The sequence below is a fragment of the Thermobia domestica genome, chromosome 3 (assembly GCF_964235325.1).
Source record: "Thermobia domestica chromosome 3, izTheDome1.hap1.1, whole genome shotgun sequence".
NCBI lineage: Eukaryota > Metazoa > Arthropoda > Insecta > Zygentoma > Lepismatidae > Thermobia > Thermobia domestica.
In genome coordinates, this window is record NC_137456.1 from 322,494,435 (window position 1) to 322,512,678 (window position 18,244).

Below are 18,244 nucleotides of genomic sequence, written 5' to 3' on the forward strand. Positions count from 1 at the left end.
CGAGACGTTAAGGTTGGTTTAAAGGGACAAGTTTTGCCGCTAGATGGTACTACAGTTTTCGTATCTCTCCCATGTATTTTTTACCACTCAAAAAAATCACGATTTCTCTTACAAATTTCAACCTACAGACTTCAAACTTTTAGAAAAGGAACTTCATAATCCATCGATGGAAATAATTCGTACCGATTTTTTATTTAGAATTTTCTTCATTGTTGAAATGGATTGATTGTTGAAATGAATATCCAAACCTTTAACAATGGAACTGTTTCAACAATGAAGAGAATTCTAAATAAAAAATCGGCACGGATTTTTCCCTTTAATAGGTTATGAAGTTCCTTCTCTAAAAATTTAAAGTCTCTAGGTGGAAATTTGTAAGAGGAATTGTAAATTTTCGTGAAAGGCCCCTTTACACTAACCTTAAACTGAAAGATGAACTGTGAGATTTGAAGCAGTCAATTCGTTGAAGAATTGGGTTTTCCAGAATATCGGGACTTTAGTGATTTATTACTTGAAAAACTAAACTTTAAAAAAGTCATGAAAGCTTTCTTTGCTTAACAGCTTTTAAAACATCAATTTTATAATTGTATTTCATGCAGAATTGGGAAACTAAATATGCATCTACATGCTGGAGACAACGCCGTATCATTGTTGTGCGGTTACAACAACAAAAAGGGAATCTCTTTTCTTTTATTTATTGGAGATAAATTGGGAACGACGGTACCAGTGTTCTCAAAGTCTAATTCAGTTTATATACTCATCGCGTGTCCAAAAATGATGACCCAGTTGGGGATTGATCTGCAAAAATATCTAATTTTATTATCTCCATGTTTACCTTGAAATAGTTCATGAACTACAACGACCAAGCTGGTTCCGAAAGCACGTAAATTCCTATCATGACATTGAAAAAACATAATTCATCAATCACACATGGGCAGCCTCAAGGAAATCTGCAGACATAACTTTTTACTCGATAACAATCGATTTGCTTTTCTTCTTTTTTTACTAGCGATACAAATAACAAGAACTGAGTGATACACACTATTTTTGAAAACAATGTATATATAGTTTCCGCCGTCGATACAAATAAAAACAAAATGTACACTGAAGCACATTTTTATATACGAGCGATTTGTCTGTCTCTACTTTTTATCGTGGTACCAGATGGAACGAATCCCATACTACTATCTGATTAGTTTCTGTTTTTTTTTCTTACTCGACCCACGACACATAACACTAAGAAACGAACAAGAGAAAGAAGAAATACCAAAAACCTAATACATGAGATACGTTACCTATCTTTACAACATAAAATAGGTCTGTCGCATGAGATATCGTGGGATGAACAGAATTCTAATGGGGAAAAACTGAAGAAAGTTTTTTTTTTTTGGGGGGGGGGGAATCTAACACTGCTTGTTATTCAACTGTAAATACCAATTCGTATGATAGTTCTACAACTTTACATACGGTAGAAATTTATTTCAAGAAATAGATATTCAGCAAGGAAAAAAAAAAAGCATATTTGGAAAATCTAGTACTTTTAAGTTAGTCACGAACTTGTTGTGTATTGACAGTATTTCCGAGTTTTTCTGAGTCTCTCGCCCTAAAATGGTTCCATATCAGACCAAAGTCACCCATAAGACAAGATAGCTCAACTGAGTACTATTAAATGGTGCTCCAAGACACCTCACGTTTTGAGTGAGGAAGCGATACTCAAAAAAACTCGGAAGTTGAAAAATAATGACTACCTTAATATGTGTACATATGTATATAAAAAAAATCATAAGTAAGATATGCCAATCCATAGAACTACTGAATTTATTCTCATGCGTAGTCTTCGAGGATATATAGATTTCTATACCACAAGAAAGTATGTGTTCATTTCCAATAATACAAGGTCTGACCGGAACGTAATGTCATACATTTTCTTGTGAAGCGACTGGAGTGCTTGCTCAGTTGTCTCCGAGCTCGCGAAGTGAAGGACAAGGTTTCGTTAACCTCTGTTTTGTACAGTCAGCAACAATATTACGTATAGATTGGAGCTATCATTTCTTATACCTCCAATCTGTTGCTGACTGTACAAGTCGGGATGCAGCTACCTGGACAAATTTAACGTGACAACGCTGCTCCAACCACTCTACAATCTCGACCTGGTTCCCGCAGACTTCTTTTTGTTTTCTCGTTTGAATTCCCCCCCCCCCCCTGAAAGGGCATCGTTAATGAACAACAACTGACAACGTGAAAGCAGCTTGTGGAATGCATTAAACGCACTTCCTGAACAGGCCTTTCAGGATGTCTTCGCAGAGTAGAAATCCGGCTAGCAAAGATGTTGAGTTGAGTTTGAGTTTAACGTCCCGTTCAGCAGCAAGGCTATATGAGACGTGGACCTACTGATTAACGTGGAATCCGAACCACATGAGCTCCCACCGGCTAGCAAAGATGTATCGACAAAGAAGGACAATATCTTGAAGAACTGTACATGTATTATTATCATTATTATGTAAATAAATATGTTTTTGTTTTCATACTTATAGAGTTGGTGATATTACTTTCCGGACAGTTTTATTCTGCTAGCACAGACAATTGATACTGCATATGTAAAACATTACCGTTAACTAATAAGTAAACTATACGTATTATTGTATGTAGTTTCCTAAGAAATGAAATGAAACGAAATCTTTTGAGTTTTACGTCCCACGGTTATGCCGGTTAGGCTAAAGGAGACGGTGATGATGAGAGATGAGTGAAATGGTGGTATGAAGAAAGTGGGAGGAAACGGGAGAACCCCGAGAAAACCCACGAGCACGGTGTTTGTCCACCACAAAGTTCACATGGCGGGGGCTGGGATCGAACCCGGGACCCCAAGCACCAGAGGTGAACGCTCTACCACTGAGCCACCGCGCCCCCGTAGTTTCCTAAGAATAAGAAAAATAATACATGTGATATAACACTGTTATGATTGATTTGAGATTTAAAGCTAGTTACCCACATTACACACACTTGGATTACTGACATTTTACGCAATGTGAGACTTTACACGGGGGAAGACGGGGGTTAAACGTGGTAGATTTGTTGTGTCACGTAAAACAATGAACCATGAAAAAAGGAAGTGTTCGATAATATAAAGAAAACAAAAGTATTAACTATATAATGTTTAGTAATGCGACACATCCTTTGACCAAGTATTAAAACATTTCACAATATAAAATTTCAAAATGTGCAGAAAATTATGCTAAGTATAAATATTAGGATAATAAAATATAACGGAGAGAAAACAGAAAAAAAAATACACGTGATGATGAAGACATATGACGTGAGAATAATCCCATTTATTTTGCATTTATTGAAAACACTAAAAACCGTTCAAGTAATGCGTAAACTTACTTGTCGAGTTCATAAAACGTTTACAAGGAAATTCATTACGATGTTATTGTGCTGGAGCGCTCAAGATCAAAGACATTCCATCTCGAAGTTGATTTACTGGATTTTTTAAAGTATATAATTTAAATGTAATTTCAGTTTTATGCGTTACTCATGACATAATATTTTGTACTTTGGTGATTGAAACTAGTTTCTGGCTACTCGAAAATAAAAATGTTCTGGTACTGTGAATGACACCAACACATCCACACAGAATCACAAATACTGGAAGCTAGCAGACAGGAGCTGAATGCAAACCCCTAAAATAGGGATTGTATTTTTAGACGACTTAACAAGAAGTGGTAGGAATAGTTTGCCTTTAAAAGAGGTCCATCCGATTCGAGCGTCGGGGGTTGAAGAGCAACTGACGGAGACGAACTCCAAGTTGTGTCTAGGAGAATGGATTATAAGAAGGATAGGACAAATCCCTTCTGAAGATCAATAAAAGGCAACAAGCACGTTTTAGTACGTACATATTTTTGCGGATGATAGTCAACTGTGAAGTACAACAAACTATATATAAGATTATATATTTCATAGTTGCCATTTATAACAAACACAATTCAATACGGGGTGTTCCAAAAATTGTAAAGAAAATTTGTAGTTTATTTTTACTAATAAAGCTCCCAAATTTCAGACAAAAACAATCGAATCCTTCAACGTATGCAAAGCTACAAATCTCACAGTTCAAACACTCAATTATATTACCGTGTCACTTGATTTGGTTAAATTTTGTAGCCCTTTTCAGCACAGGATAAATATGCATACCGCAAAATGGTTATGGGTCTTATTCACGACAAAATAATACAACACTTATCAATTAAGTTTAACTTACTATACTACGTACATCACTATCTGTTGTTGTTAGGATATACAAAAGGAACTTTTAGAATAAAACGGGATAACTCTGGACAATTACAAACAGTAGCGACCCCATGTGGAACAGCAATAACGTTCTTGCTTTCACTGTGGTCGACTGGAACACTCTCAGTACTTATTCGGGGTATGAAATAAATTACTTAGTTTAATCATCCAATGTTATATGCCACGTGAATGATAGTGAAGTAACTAATAAAATTTGACGAAGTGCGCGAGTCATCGCAAAACCAGAGGGAAAAATAATCACAAAGCAGTTTGAAAACTATGATCAAAATTACGACCTTGCACCTGCTCGTAAGACACCATATGCTTCTCAGAAACAACAAAGATATTAATAATATATTTTTTAAAAATAAAAATATGTATTTATCATTAATTTGCACATTCAAAAGATCAATAAGCAACGACTGTGGATATGGAGAAGACAATAACCGTGGAATGAAAATCTATCAGATGTTTTAACAAAGGGAAAAGAAAGACTAATTTAGAAGAGGCATTATTTGAAAAGAAACTGTCTTACTGTAAAGTTACAATATATGACAGAAGGTAAATTAGGAAGAGAATGAAGACGAATATTATATTAAAGGGTGTGTAACGTAGAATGTAGATAAGTTAAAAAAAAACATAAATGGACACAATCGGAATGTCAGTATTGGGTTTGTAACCTTCGATATACTCAATATTTATTCTATTCTACATATTAGAGTGACAAAATCTTACGTCAAAACGAAAATATTTAGCGGAGGATTGTAATACCGAGAAGTATGTAAGTTTGAGGCAAGGGATCTGCATAGCAAGAAATTTACCGCTATATAACATTCCTATGTATTTACTTATTTCATTTATTCAATTACTAGATTTAAGACCTCCCAATCACAAATACGTATGTAAACTACAGTTGCTAGCCTGCATTCAACAGAAATTTTGTGAAAACATTAGAAACAAACAATACAACAATTTTAAGGTGGACCTATCTTAGTTTCCTGACAGATCTAAACTAAGGTATAAACCTAGCATTCATTTCGCAAATAAAACAATATTAGATATACTACTCCAAGACATAACATACCAAAGGAGCAAGTATCTTCAACGACGAATACAACTTATCTCTAACAATTTTTATATTAAATTATACCAAAATGTATTTAATTACCCGTAAATAATGTCTTCATCTACAGCTGAAATAATTAACCATGAGAAATGAATTTGCTGCGAATGGAAAGAACAATTGAACATTTTCACAAGACACAATAAAATGTTTTAAAGATGTGATAATGCATTGAGCTGCAAGCACATAAATTTTTACTTTTATGTACACAACGATCACATAAAATCTCTACGTTATAAACACCATGCTAATAGCGTATCAAAAATTAATTCTCCAACACAACCTCACTGTGACGCCCAATTACATTTTCTTTCCCTATTCTACCTATGAAGACTGGATAACTGGATACCTTTAACGGAGTACGTGGCCACTTATAACCATAGAATGCAACGAAGTGCCTGCATTTTTGTCTATAGTTATGCTCCGCTTCGCCTACAAGTATGCCTGACGGAACGGTGGCAGTTGTGTTTCTGCAGAATGCAATATTTTATTATCCCCTGTATAGGCAGACAAAGTACACACTTCCATCATATTTAATTGGTGTTATGTTAGTAGCGTTACTAATAATTCCAACGGTACTGCACGATATGCGAAGAATTTGAAAACAACCTAACAACTTAAATGTGTGTAAGCGTACACATCGACATATGAAAAAGTGAACATTCAGCAAAATGCTTTCCATCGAGACGCGAACATTGAGCTAACTTAAGCTGTGAGATAGATTCCATCTCAACAAATGTAATTTATACTGATGTATGAAGAAACGTAACATTCAGTATTGCACACACTACACACATTGTGTTACAATACACCTTCCTGCGAAAAAAAAAAAAAAAGTGGAAAATGCATTTAATGAAGATACTTTTATCAAGTGAAGCTGGCAAAGAACTTTAAAGCGTGGACGCTCGACTATATGTAAACGTTAAGAGGCCCCACGTAGCGTAGTCGCTAACGTTCTTTTCTTTGGTGTGAACGGTACCGGGTTCGATTCTCGGCTTTTTCAGCCCAGCCATCCTGAATGAAGTTTTCCTTATTCACACCAGACAAATACTGGGATGGTACCTAATATATAAGTCCCAGGCTACTTCCTTTCGGATAGTGTGATCGTCGAGGAGCTCATCTCTCATACGTGATGGGCTAACATGGCTATAAATGCCGAAAGCCCAGAAATTAATTCCTAATCCTAGATCTAGTTAAAGTTTGTCTATGCACTAATTTTGGCTGTCCTAGGTGACTCATTTCTATGCGAAAATCTGACGAACCCGTCATAGTATTAATATGTTTAGATACAAATCAATTTGAAAAACCAGGGAATACTTTTACCTAGACTTTCAGAAATCTAGTTAAAACTCCAGTTCATTTGAAACCAAACAAATATTTTCCTATACAAATCAATGGATTAAAAACCAAAGATGTCGCAGGTATTTAATACCGTTAGCAGGGTATCAGGAAATTCATGTTATTAATCAGTCATCACAAATTCTGTCGAGGAATTTGAAGCTTAAAACTATACTAATGGCTGTTGTGCAGTATGGTTGCAAACATAGTCGCTTATTCTAGGGGAAGAACGCGGACGAAGTATTTGATAATAAAATCCTGAGACGAATATTTGGACCCAAGAGGAACGACAATGGGAAATAGCGAAAACTTCATAACGAGGAACTGCAAAATTTATAAACCGTTTACCAAACATTGTTAGGGTCATCAAGTCTAGGAGTCTCCGGTGGGCTAGTCATGTAGCTAGAACGGAACGAATTAGGAACGGTTTCAAAGTTCTAAGTGGAAATCCAAACCATTAGAAAAATGACCATTAGGAAGACCTTGGTGTAGATAGGAGGATAATAGATGGATCTCAGAAATAGGAATACAAAGTAGGATCTGGATTCAATTGGCTACGAATAGAAGTCAATGCAGAGCTTTTGTGAACGCGGCATTGAAACTCTGGGTTCCATAGGGCATAGAGTTATTCAATACTGCTAACGTCCCGCGGTTATGTCCAGTAAAAAGCGGAAGGACAACAATTGGAAGGCAATGATTGAAGAATTGAAACAAAGAGAACATGAAAGAACGTAAGAAGATCGCGAGTTATCCATCACACCACATGATCGGGATCGAACCAGGTTCCCTTTGTTTCACAGAGGAGAGAACTACGCGGACATTCCCTTCTATTAGCGTCAAGTAACCCACCAGTGATGGCAAAGCACTTACGATAATAATAATGAACATACACAGGTATGTTATTATTATTATTATTAGATCTCTTATACATTAAAAGACAGTAGCCCTATAGCTTAGAGCCCGAATGTGTGTTACCATCACATCGACTAACCAGGGAGTACCGGAGGACACATTTTCGTATGCATATATCTTATAACTAATAGTAGCAAGCTCTGTCACACTTCAAATATATATAACATAATCTGTCCGTATTTAAAACCGGTTCACCTCCAAACCACATGTTCTCATGAATGAAGTAGTGTGGACCAGCATGTGGTGATATCTAGTGAAGTATTATCTGTTCCGCCTTACTTCAAAACAACCATAAACAGAGCCACGTGTTAACTAAATCAATCACACTGATTTGCTCCTATGTCACTGACGCATGGATCGATACTCTTACGCAAATGTAGCAGAGACAATATGAGACAGAAACAAACAACGTAGCATGGCGTAGACTATATACTCACAGGGGTAAAAGTGGATCTGAAAAGATAGGGGGACACATGACGCCACGCCTATCTTTGCCCGTTGTAATTTTTTAGGAAGAGGAAAGTTTTAGAAAGTCATAGATACTTCAAAGGGCTACATTTTAGTCATATAATGGGCAAAAATTATCTATAAACCTTTATGGATCTCTCTTTTAATACCCTCCTTATTGCAAAGAACCTTCAGGGAAATATTAGAAAAACTTCTCCGAATCTTGAAAGTTCATTCTCTCTCTACTAGCACTGAGTTGTTATTTTGCGTGATCTACCAGGTAGAAGTAGGCCAGTTATCAGTTTTCTTCCAAAAAAAGTTGCCGTACTTGAGTGGAAACCCACAGAGTGAATACACGCTGATAATGAATATTAAAAAGTTTAGTTTAAGCGTATCTTCGTGAGCGGAAAGTTCAATAAAACCATTTGGATTTTTCCTTTTTGTTTCCTTTTAGAGAGAATGATCTACGTTCACAGGAATAAAATCGACTATTAGAAATTGATTTTAAGTGTTTACTGCATACTTGTAATATCGAGTGCCTTGCGATGAGGACTTTTAAAAGCAATTTTCAGTTATTACTAGACCACAGCAATTTCAACGTCAATTTTAGCAACAGGATTTTATTTCGGTATGATGGAAAAGTTCCTAGCGTGCTAGGATCTGCAAAGAATGTTTCACAGAATCGAATACTGCCGAGTCGCATGATCCTAGGCTGAAGGAATGATGGATAGGTTGGTCTTTCATTTACAGTGCACACAGAATAAAGTCTGAAGCAGTTGTATGTAACATATCGTTTATGTGAGAAAAGATGTAAGTACCAAAATGAAGTTAATTAAGATTACCTAGGTATCGATTAATTACCTGCCAAAGTAGTAAGTATGGCATTATTCTTTCAAAGTTATTTAACAAACTTCCAGATACATTCCCCACAAGCTAATGAAAAATTGAAATAACAATGATATCCTTAACTTCACATGCTTATGTCCCTTAGGTTCAAGAAGGATGACAAATAAGTAATGGTTATGGAAAAATTGGTGGAATGAAGATGTAGAAGGAAGGATAAATAGAAAACCCACGGACACGGTGCTGTCCATCAAAAACGCACATGTTCTGGTGACCAATGGATCCTCTCATGGAACTTGAGTGCTCGGCCAGTGAGCCACGGTACTCATGAACCACTACTTGATTACCATTTCATTAGAATCCTTACACTTATTTTAGGGATAAAATTTAAATTAAATTGAATCTCTGATTTGATTTCATTTCATTATCGTTAAGAATTCTGCTATCATTGGCCGAAAGTAAATAAATATATTTAAAAAAAATGAGTTTCCAGTGTTTGTTTTGTCGTAAATACGTCTAACGGATTCAATAATCCCCCCTCTTCTATCTTCTATCAATCCTTAATTGGACGATTTTTATAATATGTTTCATTTATTCTACCTACGTCCTCTATTGATTTTATACCCGCAACCTTTAAGTACTGTCTCGCACCAAACTACTGGGAGACTATGGTCAGCCAGACTGTCTCTGATTGGGGCACTTGCTATCAGCACACTGCCTAACGTTTCAGTTATTTCTGGTCTTCCGGTCCCCGAAAAAAAAAAAAACATTAAAAGGGACAAATAATTTTCTTCCTATGTAACAAATATTCCCAACCTCACTAAATCTCATACATTGTGGATGAGGGCGAATAAGATTAAGGTCATACCTCGAGAGGCTTACCAATGAACATTCTCCGGAAAACAAGATATCACGCAACTTACTCTTAACAATAGTAATAACAGGCTACAACTTTGACAAACGATCTAGAAGCATTTGACCTTTAACTTTAGGGAGTTTAGAAGCTTCATCAGAACGTACAATGAACAGTAAAAACTATACTTTATGATTTAGCCTGACCGTTTCAACATAGAAAAAAAAATCCATAAACTGAGAAAGAAACGGTTAACCAATTTTTCTATCTTAAAAAAAAAAAAAAAAAAAAAGGAACATCTGTGCAGAGAGCCTTTCGCATCATCACATCCGCTCACTGATACTCGCATTATCCGAAGATGTAAGTGGACGGTCTTCAAGCAAAACATATCACGTGATTGTTCTCCGTACATATAAAAAGAGTGCCTAGTCATTCCATACAACGGTACAGGTAAATAATTTGCGCGCAAGAAAACTGTTACTGCTTTTGTTTGCTGTCCGGCTGAATCACTGAACATTCGAGCGTTCCTCGACCTCTTGCATTCCACCAATCAGCCGCTTCTTGAAGTTACTTCAAGTGTCTACATCTACCTCAGACATGTGCTGACGTTTCCTTTCCTGGGGGACAATCAATATCCTGAGAGAAGCGTCTAGCATTTGTTTTCACAATTTTTGTATGTATGTAGCATGCATGTGGATATGTGCATGAGTGTGTGAAGTCTTGCAGCCGCAAGCGAGGGTGTGCGTGTCCGGCAAATGAAACCGCTATCCCTTCGGAAACACGCTCTCCCTTCTACCGAAACCCTACAAATCCGTTTTGATATGATCAAGCGAACTTTTCGTACTGTAACATTTCCTCTTATTTCAATCCATTTTATAAAACATAACATTAATAGCAGGTTCGTTATAGCTGTATTATTAGTAAGTGCCTCCGCGTAGCTACTTTTTGTGCATAAGATCTGGGGTTCGATTCCCGGCTAAAGCACAATATTGTGAGACTTGTGATGAGTTACTTGTATTAAGTAGCGACGGAAGCCAGGCTAGAAACCCTAAAAGAATGACAAACGGAACTAGCTACGAAATCAGACAGGTAACGAATTAGGAAGCGTTAATGGTTATTTGACAGCAAACTTTGAATCTATTTCAAATCTCTCAAAAAATTCTAAAACGTTCCAGTAATCTACCTTTGCCACAGCCGTTAAATGATTTTTAATAGCCTGGAATCGAACCCTGGACTCTTTAAATAGATCAGCACTCTACTTCTGAACAACCTCTTCAATATTTTCTATATACAACAAAAAGGCAACCCAGAGATCTTGCGTAGCTAAGTAGTTAGCATTCGTAATCTTCTGGTCGGGAGACTCGGGTTAATTTCCAGTGGGATCGCGGTGGCTCAGTGGTAGAACATTCCCCTCTGGTGCGTGGCGTTTCTGGTCCGATCCCAGCTCGCGCTAAATGGGCTTTGTGGTGGAAACACCGTAGGTTTTCTCGGGGTTCTGTTTCGTCCCACTTTCTTTTTTCCACCGTATCATTCATTCATTTCTTATCATCATCGTCTTCTTTAGCCAACACGGCATACTCGTGGTACGTAAAACTCAAAGATTTAATTTCATTTAGATTCCGATGGAAGCTTTAGCGGTTCGGGTTCCATGCAAAGCTGTAGAATCATGTCTCACGTGGCTTTGGTGCTAAAAACGAACGATCAACTGCAAATCAACAATAGAAGACGACTCAAACAAAATATCATGGTTATGCGAAGTAGACGAAAGAAAACGGATGATTAATGCTAGTGAATAAGATTGAAAAAATAATGGAGTGGGATGAAAAGGGAGAAATCGAAAAAAGAGATACGATATTATTAAGCATAGACTTACATGGTTACGTTAGAATGTAACCTTTCATATGCGAGACAAGCACTCTACTGATTAAATAACAGATTTTAGATAAATCTGATTGTTTTAAAAGTAATTTATATTTTGATTACAATTTTTTAAAACTATTTAAGCTAAATAATAATAATAATAAATTAATTAAACTGTAGCAGCATGTTAAATCCAAAACTGTACGCAATTAAAATAGTAAAAATTTTGCAACTTAGTAATAAACAGTATGAAAATTAATTATTTTCAGTATCAAAAATAGCTTTGCTGTTTGTTTCTTTAAAAGAAAGAAAAAAAACGGGGTATTGTTTTCTACAGAGCTTGCTTTCACAATTATTGAATCGTAAACGAAACGCTTTCCTGATTACTTGAATAGAAACAACTGCTTGATATAAACACAATCAATAAATACAATACATTTGCTATTGTAAGAAACACAAAATAATAATAAAAATAATAAATCTATAGTTTATATTGAGAATGTGGTAAAAACAAACCTCTAAATTTTTTCTTTCCAAGAAGCAAAATTAATAACTTTTTTTTTGTTTTCTTTCAATGGTGTGGAATGCAATACAATAAGAAATACGACACTACGCACAAAAACAATTATATATATATATATATATATATATATATATATATATATATATATATATATATATATATATATATATATATATATATATATATATATATATATATATATATATATGTGTGTGTGTGTGTGTGTGTGTGTGTGTATAACACTTGCCAGTCTACCGTTGAATGACGTTATATTCAACTCTACTTTGAGTAATCTGTTTTTCATCCTATTTTACAATATTTCTTTTAATTTCGTTACACCACATTGTATAAGGATGTCTCCTAGGTCACTTCGTGTATTTCGGCATCCAGGACTGCTTTTGTAAACCAGTTATCATCTCTTTAAATAAATCTCATGCCATGTCACTTCTAGTACCTCTAATCTCCCGATTAACATCCATTATCTTGTCACCCTTCTGAATCCCTATTCGTAGTTATACTGTGAATGGCTGATTTTGTTCGTGTCACATCTCCTATTTATGTCAAAACATATTGAAAATTTTTCGCTTCAGATACAATGGCATTATATAAAAGTTTGCCGGGACTAAGTTAATCCTGAAATATGGATGTACTTCTGTATGGTTCCTGCTTTGACATTTGATTTGATTGTCTCTTTTCCGCGCCAAATACTTTTTTTTGGGTACTCATCAATCTCGGCCACACACTTTCACATTTTTCAAAACACTGCGAAAGTCAAACATATTTCTGAAATAAAATTTTTATTGTATATTCCTGATAGTCAAAGAACACGTCATCAAATTAACAATGACGCCGTAGGTTCACACAAACTGGCTAAGAATGAAGAGCATTTCAAATACACTGGTTAGTTCGGTAAGCAGAATTATGTACTGACTCTAGAAAACCAGGTAGTGAAATTTTATTTTTAAAGATTTTTTTATATGTTTATATCAATCTTATTTAGAAATGTTAATATAATTCTTTATTTTATGTAATATTTTAAACAAAAGGAAGTGGGACTAATCAGCACCTTTCAAACCCTGTTTTTGAAAATTCTTGTGCCTGTTCTCTGTGTGTAAGCCTCTAATATTCGCAAATTATGATGTGAAGTTCTAATTTTTTTCGATACTAGTCAAAGAGAAAACAAAATAAGTTCTATAGATCATGTTCTTTCCCATATAATTCCGCAACCGTACTCCGGTAAAGTGAAAAGTGTGATGCGACTTTTATCCACTGCACCAAAAGATCGTCCAGTCTTATCCCAATTCTTCTCTTTCATATGCCTGTACAGTATTTCATTCTGTATTTTATCGGGTTGAGTTGATTTTGGGTTTAACGTCCCTTTCAGCAGCGAGGCTATATGAGACGTGGACCTACTGATTAACGTGGAATCCGAACCACATGAGCTCCCGCTGGGAATCAAACCCAGATCTCCCACGCCAAAGGCGAGTAGGGCTACGCTAACCGTCTGTATTTTATCGGGTTCTCGGAACAAAACAAAAACCACATAAAATTCATGGCTGCTACAGTACATGGAAGCACGTGGCTCAGTCGTAGAAAGCTTACCTCTGGTGTGTGCTGTCCCTGGTTCGATTCTCGGCCAACAGTGTCCGTGAGTTTTCTCGAGGTTCTCCCGTTTCCTCCCACTTTCTTTATTTCACCATTTCATTCATTTTCTCATAATTAAAGTCTCCTTTAGCCTAGCTGGCACAACTGTGGGACGTAAAACTTTCTTTTCATATAAGAAAGAACATCAATATCTCACCCAGCTACAACTACTTGGCTAACATTCAGGGGATACGAAGTAACGAACTTTTACTGTACAATATTCCTTCTGTGTTTAACCTCCAAAGATAACGACGAAAAAGGCCATGATCTACATCGTCACACAAGCAAATATTCCGACAGAAAGATATCGTCTAAACAAGTCGAGTCAGTTATGCTAGCGAAGGAAACAGTACAAAATAAAAAGTGAAAGAAAAAGGCATGTTAGAGCCATAAAAGGCATTGACCTCAGGGTAGAAGACTACGGCACTACGGTATGCACTTAGAAAGAAACATGAAAAATTACAAATGATTACTAAATCGTAACAAACACTTGAACATAACAGAAAGGTGAAGGTAGGCGACACGAACTATTGTTCTGCAAGGTGGGTGGACTAACCACCAGGGGTAAATGAACAACTATCACTCCGGAATGTTCTTTCATTCTCCGTTATTTCCCTTCTGGCATACAACTCTTTCTTCCCCTTTATTTTTCTTATAAAATTTTTCATATCTTAATTTGCATACTGCTACACGCAGTGTGCCTCAGAAGTCAGTTATATTTAAAAGACATTCAATCCATATCTATTTTAAATGCTATCATGACATTATGATACATACTTGAGATGGTTGCTGTGTTCTTAATCTGGTTTATATCTTATTTTGCGTACTTTATATTTTCTTTCATTTCAAATGATAAACGTGAATCAATGAATGTTTGTGAACACCCAAGACAAATGCAATACATTATATACGCAGTTAAAAAAAAAAACACACACACACACACGTAATTTCGGTAGGTAAGTGCCAAGAAGCAATTTATTGTTTTGAGTTGAGTTGATTTTGAGTTTAACGTCCCCTTCAACACCGAGGCTATATGACACATGGCTGTACTGATTAACGTGGAATCCGAACCACACGAGCTCCCGCCGGGAATCGAACCCGATTCTCCCAAAATTATCGTTTCTCTACAGTTATTGAAGATCGCAATGTGAAGACACAAACATTCCCGTTTTCAACAAGATACAAACATACTCAGTATGCTACGCGTACAAGGTTATATGAGCATCGATCTCTATTCAGGCGAGTTGCTTGCACTCTTACTTTAATGACGTGGTTTCAAGATCGTTTCGCATGGAGACTAACGACCTTACTTATCTTTCATAGGAGTGTTCCTCTTGTATAGTGGCTGGCGTCTGTGCTTTAGTGTGCGAGGTATTAGGTTCGATTCCCGATGCTAGATCCCTTACACTGCGTCTCGTCCTATGTACCCTTACTGCTGACAAAAGAAGTTTATAAGTAAATCAATTAAGCATCTTTCTAACCACGAGAAACGGAAATGTTAGCACTTTGCTGTTTTAAAAATACTGAACACAATAAATTTGGCATAGGAGTAATGAGAGTAAAGCTATACCAGCGGTTCCCAACCGTGTGTCGCGAAATTTACAATCTAAAAATCATGAAACTTTTATCGTTAAAAGGGGATATGTGCAATGTATTTCAAAATGGAACATATTCTCTTTTAACAATCACCGATTCAATTAGTTAGAATTAATTTTGAAATGAGTCTCACCAGTCAATGCCTTCAGCAGCAACAATAATGCTCAGTATTACAGAGAGATATTTCATAGAAATTTATAGTCTTACGGTACTATTATTATAACAAAAGAAATAACCAAAGTGTATCGTCAGTCTCAATAGACTGGGAACCATTATGCTATACTACTTTAAGAAAGACAAAAATAAATAATCTAATAGAAACCAATTTATAAAATAAATACGAAATTTATATGAAACAAATAACAGAAACTTTGTTTTGTTTACACTGAATTAAATAAAAATTTAATATACTTAAATCCTGTTTCATCCTTATTTACAAAAACAGAGTTAATTACGAAAATCGTTAAACGTAATTCTCATAGAAAATAACTTTTTATCATATGTAATGGCTTTTTTGTTATGGATTCGGTTATAGCTAAACATGTTATATACGTTTCAACCTGAAAGATAATTTATACCGTTGTTAAATTTTTGGTTAAAACATAGTGTATAATATCATATCGGCCGAAAATATATTTACTGAGAGTCTAGTTTTGCAAAATCGTTGACAGTTAACGTAAAACATTTGACAGTTGGAGACATGCAGAAAAGAAGCTTTTTTTTTTTTTATTTTAAATTTTCATTCTTTCTGTTCTCCATCCTTTATAACATGTTCAATACGAGAACATGAACTTTAATTTAAGCGCCGACAAAACGTAATTGAAACAATGCTCGCTAACAGCTTTCATATCCAACAGTTTTTACGTAAGTCCTAAAGAGAGAAAAAAAAAAACTATTTCAGATGGAACGTATTTGCCTGGTAATAGCCTGATAATTTATACTAACTATACAATTACATTTGATAGTTTAAACTCTTTCGAATATGTTAACCTGATGGTCTGAGGTTGATATGTCGGTAGACTAACGAAGATAGATCAGAGATTTCTCGCATTCATAAGACCTAAATATGGACTGAAACAGACTTGTCAGGATTGGATTCATAGGTAGCGACGTTAGATAGAATCCCGTTAGTCAAACACACAATTCCAAATTAGGTTTACATTTTCGTTATTTAAGGGGTGGATAGTCTCTATAGGGTTCTTTTAGAATTAATTATCGCAAAATACTGATTATCTAAGCACATGTCAAGAACGAAACAAATATTACGGATTGTATGGATAATAGTGAGCTTAAACCTATCTCGAGCAAGTGTCATTCACCTCAATATGCTGAGGAAGCACGATCGTATTCGGAAATCGAACTCGTAATACGCCGACTACAAAGCAAACACGCCAGCATCACTCATACGACCACAAAAGTCACTTTCGGAGAATCACTATTTACTGCACAACATGGAAAAATATCCCCTGTCCGAGAAGAGTCTTCACTAAAAAAATATTGTCACCTATCAATAGAAATCAAGCACAATCAACCAACAGCAGGAACTGAGATCAATAAGAAGCACCGAACACAAGCACTAAATTTGACGTGAACAGCAGCAGTCCCGGGATACAAACACAGCACACAAACACTTAAGTGACGAAAACCGTGATTTTGGTCTGATCCATATTTTCAGGTGTGGGCAATATATTTCTAGGAAGAAAATACAGATTTTTTTTCTCACGAAGCACTGCAGCTTTTTTAACATATTGAAGCTATAAATAAAATGTCGTGTCTTACCTCTTCTTGCCGTATCCGATTTTGTCAAGCTCTACATGTCGGAAAGCCGCGTACGTAGCCATGCTGCCTGTATTACACTCGCGTATAACACAACAGATGCTCTTGTCTGTCGCGCGTTCGTCGGCACACTGCCTCCACAGACTGGCAGCGCTCGCCTTTATGGAGTTCCACTTGAAGCAGGGAGGAGAGTGAGAGAGGCTGACCTCTAATTACCTGAAAGCCAGGTGAGCTTGGGGAACTACAGATGCGGAACGCTCCCCTCCCCCGATGGAAACTCTTCTGCCAATGTTTTTACTCTTCATCCTACCCTTAGGACTAGGCTAGTCGAGCAAGCGTTACCCCCCACAGCGAATGCGGCCTAAGTGGCTACACGGTAATTTTAGTTTCACCAGAGTTGTAAATCATACTATGAGCCAGTCAGGGTTTCCAGGCCTTTTCTTTTCATTTCCCGCGCCAGAAGTGCAGAATGAGAATGACCTGTTCAGTTGGTTTCTTGTGAGAAGATATGAATGTTATCGAAGAAGTATTGGTATTAGCTGCAGTTTCTTCTTATGTAAAGAAAAAAAGACGCAGAGGAAAACGCCGATTTAAAGTGCACCCCATTAATAGACAAAGACTACTGCACGGCGAATTTCATACATTGTATAATATGTTAAGAAGAGAAGACAAGAAATTTTTCGAATATTTCCGCATGTCGTGTACTACATTTGATGAATTGCTGCGGTACGTTAAAGATGGAATAACGAAACAAGACTCCAACATGGGAGCAGCTATACCAGCAGAAGAAAGGCTTGCATTGTCGCTAAGGTAAGTAAAACCATTTTCTTTAATCTTCAATATAAGAATATAGCCAAAAGAAGGGGAAAAAAATGAAATGAAATCTTTGAGTTTTACGTCCCACGGTTATGCTAAAGGAGACGGTGATGATGAGTAATGAATGAAATGGTGGAATGAAGAAAGTGGGAGGAAACGGGAGAACCCACGTACACGGTGTTTGTCCACCACAAAGTTCACTTGGTGGGGGCTGGGATCGAACCCGGGACCC

General features: G+C 36.3%; 1 protein-coding gene across 9 annotated transcripts in view; it reads right to left on the bottom strand.

Annotated features, from left to right (window-relative positions):
- LOC145681170 (microtubule-associated protein Jupiter-like) overlaps positions 1–18,244 on the bottom strand; it is a 406,534-nt gene that overhangs the window by 62,028 nt on the left and 326,262 nt on the right. The window contains exon 1 of one of the 9 annotated variants that reach the window (XM_081752640.1): positions 17,200–17,402. The exons of the other annotated variants lie outside the window; for them this stretch is intronic. Coding sequence (XP_081608766.1) covers positions 17,200–17,261 — 62 coding nt within the window. The 5' untranslated portion in view covers positions 17,262–17,402. Of the gene's footprint in view, positions 1–17,199; positions 17,403–18,244 lie in introns of those variants that run through there. 9 annotated transcript variants of the gene reach the window in all.